Below are 15329 nucleotides of genomic sequence, written 5' to 3'. Positions count from 1 at the left end.
TGATATTAGAAGACAGGTTGCACAATGACATAGGAAACACACTCTGAGGGATGATGCCAGGGGTGACATCACATGCAGACAAGGAACACTGTTCTCTGGTGAGACTGGAGAGGCCAATGTCTGATACAATGCTTTCTGCAGTTCTTGGCACATTTTTAGCACTAAGTAAAAATTTGTTAAATTAATGGATGACCTGAAAAGATGCTGAGTGGGCCAAAATTTCCTCCCTCCATGGAATTGATCTGTAGTGAGTCAAGATGTTTACCTGAGAGTATAATCTATAGAGAGGTGGAGGGAATCAACGGCAGTGCTAAATAACAGCAAGGATGCTAAAAGGACTGTCATTAATAATTTTTTTCCTGTTACAAAAATAAATTTAGGAATTATTCTGGAATATTCCTTCACAGTTTGGTAAAAGTATCATGTGTTTTGAAGTTGAACACATCTGGTTCTGCCATTTATTAGCTGTTAATTTTACATAAATTACCTAACATACATTACAGTTACTTTTCTGTAAAATAGGATAACAGCACCTACTTCACTATGTTCTGAAATAACAGCACCTACTTCACTATTATACTGATGTAATGTGCTATCTGACAGATAATAGTTTTCAAGTGCTAGATTCTTTCCTACTTCTCTTATTCAACATCTGTTCTGTGCCAGGAACTAGAGTACAGGGGTAAATAAAATTGACAGAAATCTTTCCCTTGGAGAGCTTGTAGCCTAATGGAAAGGACAGCCATCAATTAAATAATTATTATAAAGACATTGAAAATACTATGGAAGAAGAATACAGGAGGAATGGATTTTTGAGTGAGATGACTTACTCTAGTGTTGGGAGGGAAGGTGGGGTCCGAGGAGGCTTCTCAGAGGTAGAAATCTCAGGCCTGCAATACATAAATCTAATCTTTTTTGTTTGTTTGTTTTTCTGGCAAAGGTAAGGGAGCATACTGGAGACTCTTTTGGGGACTAGAACATGTTATAAAAGCCCAGAGTCCATGGGGCTTAGAGTTTAAAATCTCTAAAAATCTTAAATCAAGAGATTATTAATAACAGCAGATAGTTCTCAAAGTTTTAAAGCTCTTCTTTCCAAGGTCTGAGTACTAGAGATCACTCCTCTTATTGAATGAAGGGGTTGAGGAGGCACAAAGAGTTTAACCCAGAAGCATGTTCCTTGGGAGGGACCTGATTGTGCTTTCTGGGGGAAATATGACCCCATTTTTCTCTTACAACTGCAATTTTTGACAATAATATTATTCAACTATCAGCATTTTTTTTTCTCATGACACTTAAAGGAGCTTCTTTAATTACAGAGTAGGAGGAGCACACACACAAAGTATACTTTTATTATTTTTCAGAAAATGCATTCTTTTGATCTGTTCTATTTTGTAGCTGATAGAACTTACTTTTTTCAATGGAACCACCCACTTTGTAGGTTCCTACGCCAAGATCACTAGGAGACAGTCTCAAGTTCACCTTTTTCAACACTGTCACTTGACAAATGACTATAGGTCTTGGCTTATCATGTAGGATTTTTCAAGTTTCCTGATAGTGTAGTCTGTTCTATCATGCGATTAGGTTCTAAAATCCCTAGTTACTAGAAAACTTGTAAAGGCAATTTTTAATTGGAGAAAAAGCAGTTTTGAGATTATTTTAATCTCACAATATCACAGTTATTTTATCTTGATGGAAGGCTAATAATAGATGGTAAATATTTTAAGCTATGAGTAAATTTTTTTATTACAAGCTAAAGAGAATGAAGTGGGTGACAGAAACTGACAAATATAAGCCTGATAATCACTACATAAGTCCTGGGCAACTTGAGGGAACAGATTATTATCAACAAATTTCTCAACCAACATTAAATTTGTATTTGGAATAAACATTAAATTGAAAAAAAAATGGCAAAGGAAACAAAATAAAAACTGCAAATACAAAGATGAGTTAATTAAATTAAAATTGGATATGAGACCAAATATTCAATGAAGTAGCCTACCACATAAAGAAAACATTTATGCAAAAAATTATTTTCCTACAGACACACAGTAGTCTGTAAAACTGAGAATTTTTGCAATGCAAGAAATATGTTCTATAACTTTCAGTGTCCTATATTGAGTTCTAAAAGATCACATGGGAAAGAAGGCATCACTTCTTTCCTTTTAGAAAAAGATACCCAAGGCTTTCATTTCCCATGGTCTTGCTAACTGGAGTCTGATACTCACATCTATTAACCACATCTTCTCAATCTATGGTTGGTCCAGGAAAGACATTGCCAGTTTTGATTTCTGTGACTTTTCCAATGCTTCTGTGACCTACCATTATCTTCCTCACTTGCAGATTAGTTTTCCTTGTTGCATTATCGTCTTTGACAATTACAGTACAGTCTTCTAAGATTCTCACATAGTACATTTTTAATATTATTGTAAACATTTTTTCTTGATTATTACCTTTAAAACATTAACATAAGTCTATCCAGGACCCTATGAATGAATATCTTACAACTAAGCATTGATATTTCATTTTTATGCCTTTATCTGTGGTGTGTCTGTAACTGTATTGGAACATTAAATGTTATGAGCTAATGAGAAAAGAACGGATAGACTTAAGACAAAAAAAAGTACTTTTGGGGTCAAATGAAGGCCAGATACTCTCTGGGTACTTAGACTAATAGAGTTCATAGTTATTTGAATAGAAAAAGAGGCAAGAAAATGGAATTGCCATAAAAGGGCAGTATCAGTTCAGTTCAGTTCATTTCGGTCGCTCAGTAGTGTCCAACTCTTTGTGACCCCCTGGACTGCAGCATATCAGCCCTCCCTGTTCATCACCAACTCCCAGAGTTTACTCAAACTCATGTCCATTGAGTCCATGATGCCATCCAACCATCTCATCCTCTGTTGTCCCCTTCTCCTCCTACCCTCAATCTTTCCCAGCATCAGGGTCTTTTCAAATGAGTCAGTTCTTCGCATTAGGTGGCCAAAGGATTGGAGTTTCAGCTTCAGCATCAGTCCTGCCAGTGAATATTCAGGACTGATTTCCTTTAGGATGGACTGGTTGGATCTCCTTGCAGTCCAAGGGTCTCTCAAGAGTCTTCTCCAACACCACAGTTCTAAAGCATCAGTTCTTCGGTGCTCAGCTTTCTTTATAGTCCAACTCTCACATCCATATGTGACTACCGGAAGAACCACAGCCTTGACTAGATGGACCTTTGTTGGCAAAGTAGTGTCTCTGCTTTTTAATATAGAGGTCTTGAATTTCAAAGAACCAGTTCTGTAAGAGTAGTCAATTCCATATTCCTGCTGTAGGCAATAGGGTTTCAGCAAAAAGGCTATGTACTGCATTAAGGTTGTTAATTTGAAGTTTTTATATCTCATTTGTAAACTTGCTTTTTAAAATTTTATAAGAAATATATTGGTGTATATATGAAGTTTACACAGGTTTATACATTAAATAATATTGTAAAAAAAGCAATTTAAGTCAGCAGAAAATTTAGTTCTTTACAAATTGTCAATATTTTATTCAAGTTTGAGCAATCTATTTCACCTTATACCTGACACCCACAGCTGGAATTATCCCATAGACAGGGGACTTGTAACTGTTTGTTTTACCGTTGGGAGCTCTGTTGATCAGAAAGTTCAAGTTTCATTACTTAAAATTACATTTCCTGTCAGTTCCAACCATTGGTAGTAGTTATGTTAATACTTAGGAACAAGTCAAGTCTGCTTTTTGTTGGAACTGTACCTTATAAGAGACTAATTTATGTTTTTCCCTACTGTTGCTTCCACAAATGTTTTTAAAAACTTAACTTTGGACAAAACATTGTACATTAGTCATTTTTTGGCTTTCCAAGTTAAATGGCTACAAGCCTTGCAATCTTTCCTTGAAAACTTTTTCTTCTCCCCTCAATTATAATAACTTATACTCTTGCATTGTCTCTTTTACAATATGACACCTAAAAATAAACACGTAGAGATTTTTAGTCAATATCACTAACAATGAAGAAGTGAAGTGAAGTCGCTCAGTCCTGTCCGACTCTTTGCGACCCCATGGACTGTAGCCTACCAGGCTCCTCCGTCCCTGGGATTCTCCAGGCAGGAATACTGGAGCGGGTTGTCATTTCCTTCTCCAGGAGATCTTCCCAACCCAGGGATCGAAACCGGGTCTCCCGTATTGCAGGCAGACGCTTTACCATCTGAGCCATAAGGGAAGCTCACCACTAACAATAATGAATAGCAATTATTACAGTCAACAATATATTAGGCATCAAGTGCTTACTCAGTCATTTCTCACTCTTCCAGACCCCATGGACTGTTGTAGCCTACGAGGGTCCTCTGTCCATGGAATTTCCCAGGCAAGAATACTGGAGTGGGTTGCCATTTCCTTCTCCAAGGGATCTTCTCAAACCAGGGATCCAACTGCATCGCAGGCGGATTCTTTAGCGTTATCTGACCAACCAGAGAAGTCTATTAGGCACCAAGGGACACACTGCTCTTGCCAAGAGCTTTGGTTCTAGTTGGAAGTGATTACAGTTCCATTACAGTTTTATATACTAAAAATTACAGTTTTATATACTAAAAATAAACATTGTAGGAGTTTAGAGGTCAGAATTCTGAGTCCTAGACTTGTTATTGGATGTTTCTAGGTTCCATAGGTCTTCAAGCGTACATTGGGTCTGAGAACATCCAGCGGTAAACAAGCACACAAGCACTCTAATCAAAATAGCGTAAAGCCAGATTTCCTTGATCTTTGCTTAGTTCTTTCTCCACTCTTTAGAACAGAAAGAGGAAATCTTTGCTTGAGAGAGCAAATACGTGATTAAGCTACAGGTTTTGGAACGGCCACTGAAATTTACACTTGGTAAATCTCTAATCCTTGTGCTTATTCCTTGGTTGACCTCCAGGCAATGAAAGTTGTTACACTTCTTTTTGAGTTGAATTTCCTTTTGGTCTGACTTCAGAATAGATCCGAATCAAAAGACAGTTTCTTACTTTCTTAAAACAAAAAAATCGAAAACAAAACCGCGGGAATACCGGAAGTCTGGAATGTAACCGAGTACACTGCGTTTCCTGAATCCTGCTTGCACTCAAGCAAGATGGCTGCTCCCTTTGCACATGCGCAGGAGGACGCATGGGCGGGGCGGGCAGTTCCGCCGCAAACGGTCGCGCTCCGGCCAGGGATTGGCGGCGCCAGGGCCGAGAGGCGGAACCGGAAGCGCCTGTGTTGTGCTGTTCTGCGAGTTCAGCCCCAGCCTCTTCCCAGCGCCGTGCTCTCGGCCTTAGGTGTACCTGTTACTTGGTGGTCCCATGGGGGAAGCGGAGAAGTTTCACTATGTCTACAGCTGTGACCTGGACATCAACGTGCAGCTTAAAATGTGAGAGAGTCCGGGGACGGGGATGGGGATTGCCGAGGCTGAGGCGGGGCGGCAAGGGCCTGCGGGTTGGGGAGAGAAGATGGTTCTTAGCTTGGGGGTCGGCCTGGCCACGGCCGAGAGGGTTGCAGCCGGGAAAGCGGAAGTGGACTGGAGGTCGGAGAGGGGCCGTGCGGGAAGGCCGAGGGCGCGATCTCGTGAGAAAGACAGCGGTAGGAGTAAGTCCGTAAATTCCGGAGGGTTTGTTTTCCAGAAAGCGTTTGCTATTCACAGCAACCTTTTGTGGGATTATTACTGTCTCATGTTACAGAGAAATCAAGTCTTGGTTAAATCGTCGTCCTGCCGTTATAACTGGAAGATATTACTTTAAAACGGGACTGGAAGGTGGAATGGAGACTGAAGAAATTACGGAGGGGCAGATAAAAGTAGCTGAGAATTGGATATAGTACTAAAAACATGAGAGGTGAGAGAGGCTTAGATTGAATCTTAGGAACAGTCAGTTATTATTGTTCAGCTACTGAAGCTGGAAGTCAGTCAAAGGTGAGGAGGGTTCCGGTTGTAAAGGGACCAGAATATATGAGAAGAGATCTTCGCAGGAAAGTCTTGAGGCATCACAGTTGAAGTCCAGGACATGACGTCTTGAGACCACACTAATGGAACCGAGATGGGGAACAGCTAGGACCAAGTTGGAAATTATGTCCATTAGCAGTCTCTTAGATACATTTTCACGTGTGAAAACGATCATAAATTATCACAAGTTATTTATCTAACATCATTCACCATATTTTAGTCAGTATTTAACAAATGTACTTTGGGCAAAGGGCTGCACACTTATATTTTCTCAGTTGTTAGATGCTCCCTTGAATGATTGTTTCTGCAAGTTACTTCAGACTCTGATAAGTCCTTTACTTTTGATTTTGTGGTGGCAGTAAGAATAATATATCAACAACCAAACTGCACCTTTGTAATGCTTGACACACCCATTTAAAGTAGTTTTTACAGATAGATGCTTATATAGGACCTGTGTTGCCATCATCTGGTAAAGGACTTTCCTTCAGTCCCATTCGTCTCAGTGTTTCTTGGGTATATGAATGCATTTTTTATTTGTTTGAAACTTTTGGACATTAAAAGGAAAAATGAAAAAATTTAAAGAAAACTGGTCCTTTATTAACAGATGCATTGAGTATTTTGAAGAAAATTTAGTCCTAACCACCTTTTATTTTCTGAGACTGATTTTGGAGACGACAGGAAGTATCAATTTAGGATCATAAAATCAAAGAGTAGTAAATTTAAAAATTTTGTTTTCCCCAGGTCTTTTCATCTCTTTCTATCATTTTAATAATTTGCACTTTGATGTCCCATTTCTCAGTGCCATAGTTGAATATCGAACTGCCCACAAGACATGGTCATTTTGGGTGTTCCAAAACACATTAGAAGTAACTTGTTCACAACGGAGCACATCATTAGCCTGCCCTTTTAATGTTAATCTTCTCTCACTCTATTTTGGTGACTGTTAGCATTATTCACTGAATTGGTTAAGATAGAAAATGAGTCTTAAGGAGTCATACAGACACCCGTCTCTCACCTCTGTTTCATCATTCACAAGTTACCTTGAATCTACCTGCTCAGTATCTTTGATCCATGTCCCCTAGAAAGCCCACTGCCCTAGTCTTAATCTGTCTTTTTCCTTTTAATTTTGATAAAAAGTCTTCCAACTGACCTTGCTTTCAATCCCATCTCTCCATTACATTCTTACACTCCTGCCAAAGTATCATAAACACAAATGTGATCATAGTACTCTCACTTCAAATTGTTCAATGAACAGATTTTTGAAAGTTCATTTTGTTGCAGATACTGCACTGAATGTGGTGGCTACTTTTTTAGCTTCATTGTCCGCCTCCCCTTGATTCTCATCTCTAGCTTCTTCTCCACATGAGCTTTATGCTTTAGCTGTACCAACTTGTAGTTCCCCGGACACACAGTCTTACCTTTTTGCCATATATGGTGTCCTTTAATTCTGGGATGACTTCCTGCCTGTAGCTCTTCATCTCCTGTGTATTGTTCAAGCTCATTTCAGGCAGCCCCTGCCTCCAAGGTGTTCCTGAGACTTTTTGATGTATTTTTCTGTAATCGGAAAAATACTGGCTTTGGCCTCCTCTGTTCTGGTTTTTATTGTCTGCTTTGTTACTTGTTTTGTGATCCTCAATAATGAATTCTATCTCTGAGTCTCTGCTTCATGATTTATAAAATGGTAAGATGGTGGGAAGTAAGTAGGAAAGTCTCTATAAAATGCCTGGCACAGTATATGATGTAATCTTAATTTCCAAGCAATGTTCCTATCTCTTTTATAATCTTACGCATATTTTTTATGACTTAAAACACTGTATTTCTTAATTTAAAAAATGGACTAGATAATACATCTACATAGTAAAAAAAAATAAATTGAAAGTATAAAAAAGTATGCAGTTAACAGTAAGTTTTCTCCCCAGAGCAAGGATGTAATATTTTCTTGTAACACTGTATTGTTTATCTTGTCTTTCATTGCTGGGCCTTTATGCTGAGTACAATAAATGTTGTTGAAAGAATATGGGAATAAGTGGTCAACTTGAAATTAAAAAAAATTAGTGCTTGGAGAGCTGGTGACATCTCAAAGATAGATCTAACAGTTGATGACAGGGTTTAAAATTAAGAAGCCTGAAATAGAGAAGTATGTTGATGAAAATAGGACATGGTATGCTAGGATTTTAAGAGACCTTTAGACTTTAGTTTTATCTATAGGAAAATGTTGAGGTAGCATAAGTTTACTAGGGCATAACCATTAAGTCTTCTTAGTATTTGTTAGGTTTGTTTTAAAAAAATGTGTCTAAATATTACTTTATGCTTTCAGAGGAAGTTTGGAAGGGAAGAGAGAACAAAAGAGTTACAAAGCCGTTCTAGAAGACCCGATGTTGAAGTTTTCAGGACTGTATCAAGAAACATGTTCAGACCTCTATGTTACTTGCCAAGTTTTTGCAGAAGGGAAGCCTTTGGCTTTGCCAGTAAGAACCTCCTACAAGGCGTTTAGTACAAGATGGAAGTAAGTTGTTTTCTTGCATATGGTGGGTTCCTAACTATTCTCCAATTTTTTTTTTATGGATATTTAAAGTATTATTTGGAAGGGATACCAAAGGAATTAAAATTATTTAGTACCTATAACCGTAGATCAAGTAGGAACCTACTCAGATAAAGTTGTTATACATAGCAGTATTATAACGAATTGAGGTGGAAGTGAGTTTATGTTTGTATTGAGTACATTGAAATATTTTTGTATGAATAAGAACTTGACTGATTCACAGAATGACCCAAGCCAAAAACACATCTCTACATTTGTTCCCATTCTGTGCCCTTGAACACAGAAATACTACTGGATAGTCAGATGTTTCAACTGATACTTGAAATTCAGATCTTTAGAGAGAGAGAGAGAGAGAGAGAGAGAGAGATGTATTGTCATCTGGATCAGATGTTTATCTTAAATAACTTTATTTTTTAAAGTTCTTGGTTTATTAATCATGATATATTAGCAGGCCATTGTTGGTATTGAAGGTAAATATTGTGAATATGAAGTTCCTGTTTTTCTTGTAGGTCCTTAATAAAACCTCTTGACACTTCTTTTTTGATAGAGTGATGGTGTAGTTTTAATGTTTGACCCATGAGTCTTATTCAGTACCTTGGTAGGCTTGGTACAGGATAAGCAGGTTGTGTGCCTCTCTAGGAAGGAATTTATACCTTTAGTATTCATGGAGGACAGGGGATGGCCACGTGGACTCTCAAGCTGTGCTGTTGAGGGTGCAGCCCTCTCCCCACTTCTTTTTTTTAACCAAATGTGGCCTGGCAGACTGGGAAAAATTTTCTAAAGAGTTCAGAAATTAAGCTCTGATGATCTGTCTGCATGGAAACTAACTATTTTCATGATGTGTTTTTTTTTTTTTTTTTAGTATTTTTTGTGGCTGCACGCACGCACACACATACGCACAAATATGTGAATGCATTTGTACTTGTTATTCTGGAAAATTTCAGACCTGTAGAAGTAGAGAATAATGTAGTGAACTTCCAGCGCCCTGTCTCCTAGCTTCGTTAATTATTACCTCAAGGCCACTGTTTTTATTTCACTGTTATTTTGAAGCAAATTCCATTATTGTATCATCTCAAATATTTCTGTGTATCTCTAACATAGCTACAGTACCATTATTACACCTAAAGCAATCCACCCAAACTCCTAAATTGTATCAGAGGTTCTTAAATTGGAATCACGAAATCTACAAAACTTTGAAATTCTATGCAGATTGTTTTGTGTCTTATGTGTTTTTACAGGGACAGCTCAAAGCTTTTATTAGACTTTTTGAGGTGGCTTGTGACCCCAAAAAGACTTAAAACCAGAAATTTGGGTCTATAAAGTCAACATTTATGGTGAATTCCACTTTTTTGAGGAAAATTGTATGATGGTTCTGTACCATGCCTCGGCAATAAAAAAAATTAGAGCAAAAGCAAATTCCCAGTTATAAGAAAGTTAGCATCTTTCTCCTCTTCCTTCCATTTACCAACTCCTCTGTGCATTGTTTATGTATTATGCATTTTCAAGGATTTAAAAACTTTCATATTTTCTCTTTCACATGGGAGATTTTTAATTTATATTTTTTAAATTGTGAAGCTAAGAAGGTACTCTAAAATACCTAGAATGGCTTTTTTTAATTATTATTAAAAGGTTTAAAACAGTTGTGAAGAAAATAGATTGAGAAAATACCTCATGTTGGGTAGTGAGGCTTTTGTTTTCTTTTAAATATACATACACTTTGGGCTTAGGGGAAGCACTTGGAGATTTTGTGCATCCTGCTCTTTAGTATTTAACAGTTGAATTTTTTTTACCAATTCATCAGTACAAAAACTGTACTTCTAAAATAAATAAAGGCAAACTTTATACAGCCATTGTTTTCTATAAGCACTTACTTAAAAGAAGAATTACGTATTCTGTGGGGAAAATAAATTATATTATGAAAGAATCTCTTGCTATCCTAATTTTTGCATTTCCTTAGTTGTATTTAGAGAAAGTATTTTTGGGTAGGATGAAATTCTAAGTTGTCTAAATCTGATTTCAGAGTTTTCTAATAGTGAGTCATACGAGTTCAAATAATGAAGAATTCATTCAAAATTGATTAAGTCTCGTCTATCGTATTCTATTCTATCTTGTCCGATAATAAAAGAGCCCATAGTGAGGGAACCTGTACTTCCTTTACACTTAGGGTAAAATCATCAATTTTAGGCATGAAATGCTGCAAATGTTTATGTTACATATATATGAAATATATGAATATTATTTTGCATTGCCAGTGGTTTAAACTTTTTTAAAAATTTATATTCTGTTTTGTCATGTGGAAGATTTGAAATGGTTTTATATATAGACCTACAATTTTAAAATTAGAAAATTAGGATTCTGGAGTGTATTAATCAGACTAGAGAATTAGTACAGTGATATATGGGAGTGGGGTTAATGATAGGACATTAGATCATCCAGAATAGGGCTTTGAATCTGGGAACATTTGCAAGTTGCCACATGAATTTAGGCCTAATTAGAGTTGGGACTTCCCCCTGGTGGCTCAGATGAGAAAGGATCTGCCTGCAGTGCATAAGACCTGAGTTTGATCCCTGGGTCGGGAAGATCCCCTGGAGAAGGAAATGACAACCCACTCCAGTATTCTTGCCTGGAAGATTCCATGGACAGAGGAGCCTGGCAGGCTACAGTCCATGGAATCTCAAGAGTCGGACCTGACTTAGTGACTAAATCACCACAAGCAGAGCTGGGGCAGGAGGAAGGGATGATGCCTGGGAAGGGAGAGAACAAAATTTTGAATACATAGCTCCTTAATGTCTCACCAAATCTTTCCATAATTTCTGGACTATCTTGAGCAGTTTTCAAACTTATTTTTTAGCTGCAGATTCATTCTTTAAAAGAAATCTTCTGTAGAAGCTCAGTATGTAAAACAGGTTAAAGTGTTTTTGCTTTAATTTAAAGAGGTGTGAGGACCTGGAGTTGGATGGATCAAGGTTTGAGGCAAATGATTACTTGCTCTTAAGTGTTATTTCCTGGGCTTCCCTTGTGGCTCAGCTGGTAACGAATCTGCTTGCCATGTGGGAGACCTGCTGTTCGATCCCTGGGTAGGAAAGATCCCCTGGAGAAGGGAAAGGCTATACATTCCAGTATTCTGGCCTGGAGAATTCCATGGACTGTATATAAGCGCATGGGGTTGCAAAGAGTTTGACTTGACTGAGCAACTTTATCTATTTTCTCCTAGTCAAAGGACAGAACATAGAGGTGAGTATTTTTACAGCTCATTTTTGGATAGTGTCACTGACTTTTCTTTTTAACTTTAGCCTGTGTAAACTAATCTCTGTGGTTTGTTCGTTGGCATAAGGTAACACTGCTTATAATTTACCTTTTCAGTCTGGCCCATCATGTGAATAGTAAATAAATAAATTCATTTAGTTTTTTAAGCTTATCTGTAGTGAAGAAAGGCTTTTTAAAGCATGTGTTTTATTTTTTTAAGAACTTTGTAGAAGAAAAAGATTTAAGGTCGTTTAGCGTTTCCTTTAAATTAGTAGCCATCTCTAATTTTTGTATAATATAGTGGATGTAAATGTTTTATTCTTTAAATTTATGAAAATTCTGTTTAGATTCTTACTGATGCGGGTGTATCTGACCTAAACTCCGATATGCCCTTTGAGAATAATTTTGAGTAAACAGAAGAACCAATTCTGTGTGTCTGCTGGATATTACTTTGTGTGTTTGCATGGTTTTCTTTGGGGATTTTAAAAGCCATCTGTTGTTTAAGGGAGTGGGAATGATCAGATAAATCAAGTATTAATTTTGAATGCAGAAGAAAATTTGCAGAGGTGAATAGAGAATGAAAAAAAAAATGGGAGAGCTGTGCTGTCATTACTGTTAGTAAGAACAAACATTCCTTAGTGAAAGCATATGTACAAATATGCTTTGAAAGCATTAAAAAACAATAGTTAAACATTATTGATATTAATAAATAATGTGAGTAAAAGAAAAATCTCACCTAAAAAATTGTCATATGTTTGTCCAGAGCAGTCTAGTAACTTCTTCATGTTACAAAGTTACTGGATGGTCTCCTTTGACCTCTTTGAATTTTTGGTGGTTTCTTCTGCTTTATTGAGATACTGCTGTATATTATAGGACTGTATATAGCATATTTTGAGTATAACATGAATAATTCTAATTTCTTTCTTTTCTTGATAAAAAGCTGTTCTGGAGGATACTTACATTAAAAAAAAATCATGGTTTGGTTGAAAACAAGTTTGGTTCTAACAGGTTTAAGTGTTTTCCCAGGTGTTTATTTGTTGTTGTTTTTGTCACTAAGTTATGTCCAACTCTTTGCAACCCCGTGGACTATAGCTGGCAGACTCCTCTGTCTGTGGGATTCCCCAGGCAAGAATATTGGAGTGGATTACCATTTCCTTCTCCAGGAGATCTGCCTGACCCAAGGATCAAACCCATGTCCCCTGCTTAACGGTGGATTCTTTACCACTGAGTCACCAGGGAACTGTTATTATAGCCTTGTGTCTTAGTCATATTGTCTCTTCCTCCTTTTTTTAAAATTGAAGTGTGATTGATATTCAGCAAAGTGATTCTGTCATACATACACATATGTATATATCTGTATTATTTTTTAATCCTTTTCCATTATAGTGTAGTATGAGATATTGATTATAGTACTCAGTGCTATGTAGTAAAATTTTGATGTCTGAGTTTCTTGATTAAAGGACTTAGCAGCATTATTTTTCATGAATTTTGTCTTACAAAAATTTTTTCACGTGTTCTGTAGGCATACCTTGAAGATACTGCAGGTTTGAGTTTAGATCACCACCATAAAGCAAATATTGTAGTAATTTTTTTGGTTTTTCAATGCATATAAAAATGGCCTTTATACTATCCTATTAGTCTCTTTGGTATGCAATAACATTGTGTCTAAAAACACAATATATGTGCCTTAATTAAAAATGACTTTATTGCTAAAACCTTCCTGTGATCTGAGCCTTCGGTGAGTCATAGTAGTAACATCAAAGATCACAACAGATCACCATAAAAACAATAATGAAAAAGTTTGCAATATTGCAAGAATTAACCAAAATACGACACAGAAACACAAAATGAGCAAATGCTGTTGTTGGAAAAATGGTGCCCATGACTTGCTAGATGCAGGGCTGTCATAAACCTCAACTTGTAAAATATGCAGAATCTGCAAAGTCCAATAAAGTGAAGTGAAGTAAAATACAGATTTTTCTGTATTTGAAGTTGAACTTGCCTAGAGCAAAATTGAGGTTAAGTGCCATGTTAGTTTTTCTACTACTAACTAATCTTTGGTACATTTTCTCTGAATCAAATTTCTTGTATGATTTGTTAATTTAGAAGAAAGTTATACACGTATGTCTGTGTTCATTTTCTGTCCTTGGCTTTATGTTTTTGTTTACCTTATTTTCATAGCTGGAATGAATGGCTAAAACTGCCTGTGAAATACCCTGACCTGCCCAGGAATGCCCAAGTGGCCCTGACAATATGGGATGTGTATGGACCAGGAAAAGCAGTGCCAGTGGGAGGGACAACAGTTTCACTGTTTGGAAAATACGGGTAAGCATTTTCTTCTCCTAATGGGAATGCTGTGATTTTTGGTAGGAAATAGTCATTGAAAGCTGGAACCTTATTTTTAGGGGCGGGGGGGAAGACAATTTGGCATATACTGTAACTGCTTTATTATAGGGTTTTTCTACTTTGTCATAATAATGAGAAAGAGAACAATTAACGGGATTAAAAAGCACTAATACACTATTTTGCCATGCTGCTGCTGCTGCTAAATCGCTTCAGTCGTGTCCGACTGGGTGCGACCCCATAGATGGCAGTCCATCAGGCTCCCCCGTCCCTGGGATTCTCCAGGCAAGAACACTGCAGTGGGTTGCCATTTCCTTCTCCAATGCATGAAAGTGAAAAGTGAAAGTGACGTCGCTCAGTCTGTGCGACTCTTAGCGACACCATGGACAGCAGCCTACCAGGCTCCTCCATCCATGGGATTCTCCAGGCAAGGGTGCTGGCGTGGGGTGCCATTGCCTTCTCCAATTTTGCTATAATGGTAATGATTAAGATAGACAAGTTAAATTTGGTTTTAAGAATTTACAGGTAATATTGATAGAGGTTTATTATGGGGGGGGGGGGAAACCAGAACAAAACCAAAAACATGATAGTCCTGAAGGGTGTTATTTCTCTATACCTTTTCTCCTGAACAGAGAGATGACTCTTCATCTTAAGAAAATTGTTGACATTCTGTTCTTTCTATGAATTAGTACCTTGTTAACCTGCAAAGGTGATGATTATTTGTTTTTTTTTTTTTTTTTTTTAGTTTTGGTCTTAAGTTTTATTATGACTTTTAAATAGTTTTGAAGTGTTTCAACCCATTGCTCTTTTTATTCTTTATACTTCTCAAAAAAATTCCCATTTTTGGTCATTAGGAGCCCCTTCAAATTGATCCTATATCTTCGCCAGCAGTTATTGGTAGCTTCTTTACTTTCTGGTAGTCAAACTATTACAGGCTCATTGGGCAATTTTTTGCCCCAGACCTGGAGTCTGAAAGAAGTTCTAGTCCCTTTTGGTATGAAATAATAGAGATCATAATCTAGATTTAATCAAACTTCTTAATTTTTGCCTATTTTTACATCATAAAATACGAGCAAAGGTGATCATATTATGATATTTTCATTTACTCTTTGTGTTTATGTTTCTGTGAATTGCATTTTCATATCCTTTGCCCACTTTTTAAAATTGAGGTATAATTCACACTCCATAAAATTCTTTGCCTTTTTTTAAGTTGTCATTTTTTTTTTAATGTGTATGAAGTCTTTGTAGATTAATGAAATT

At 37.0% G+C, this 15329-nt stretch overlaps 1 protein-coding gene across 3 annotated transcripts in view; it reads left to right on the top strand.

Annotated features, from left to right (window-relative positions):
- The first annotated feature begins 5201 nt into the window (after positions 1 to 5201).
- Positions 5202 to 15329, top strand: part of PIK3C3 (phosphatidylinositol 3-kinase catalytic subunit type 3) — a 165356-nt gene continuing 155228 nt past the window's right edge. For 2 of the 3 annotated variants that reach the window (XM_070778690.1, XM_070778689.1), the window contains exons 1-3: positions 5204 to 5371; positions 8256 to 8444; positions 13908 to 14051. In XM_070778690.1, coding sequence (XP_070634791.1) covers positions 5304 to 5371; positions 8256 to 8444; positions 13908 to 14051 — 401 coding nt within the window. In that variant the 5' untranslated portion in view covers positions 5204 to 5303. Of the gene's footprint in view, positions 5372 to 8255; positions 8445 to 13907; positions 14052 to 15329 lie in introns of all 3 variants that reach the window. The other variant, XR_011563770.1, reaches the window with a different exon arrangement.

This window comes from Bos indicus, chromosome 24, assembly GCF_029378745.1.
Source record: "Bos indicus isolate NIAB-ARS_2022 breed Sahiwal x Tharparkar chromosome 24, NIAB-ARS_B.indTharparkar_mat_pri_1.0, whole genome shotgun sequence".
Lineage (NCBI taxonomy): Eukaryota > Metazoa > Chordata > Mammalia > Artiodactyla > Bovidae > Bos > Bos indicus.
This window is presented reverse-complemented; position numbering and strand designations above follow the sequence as displayed.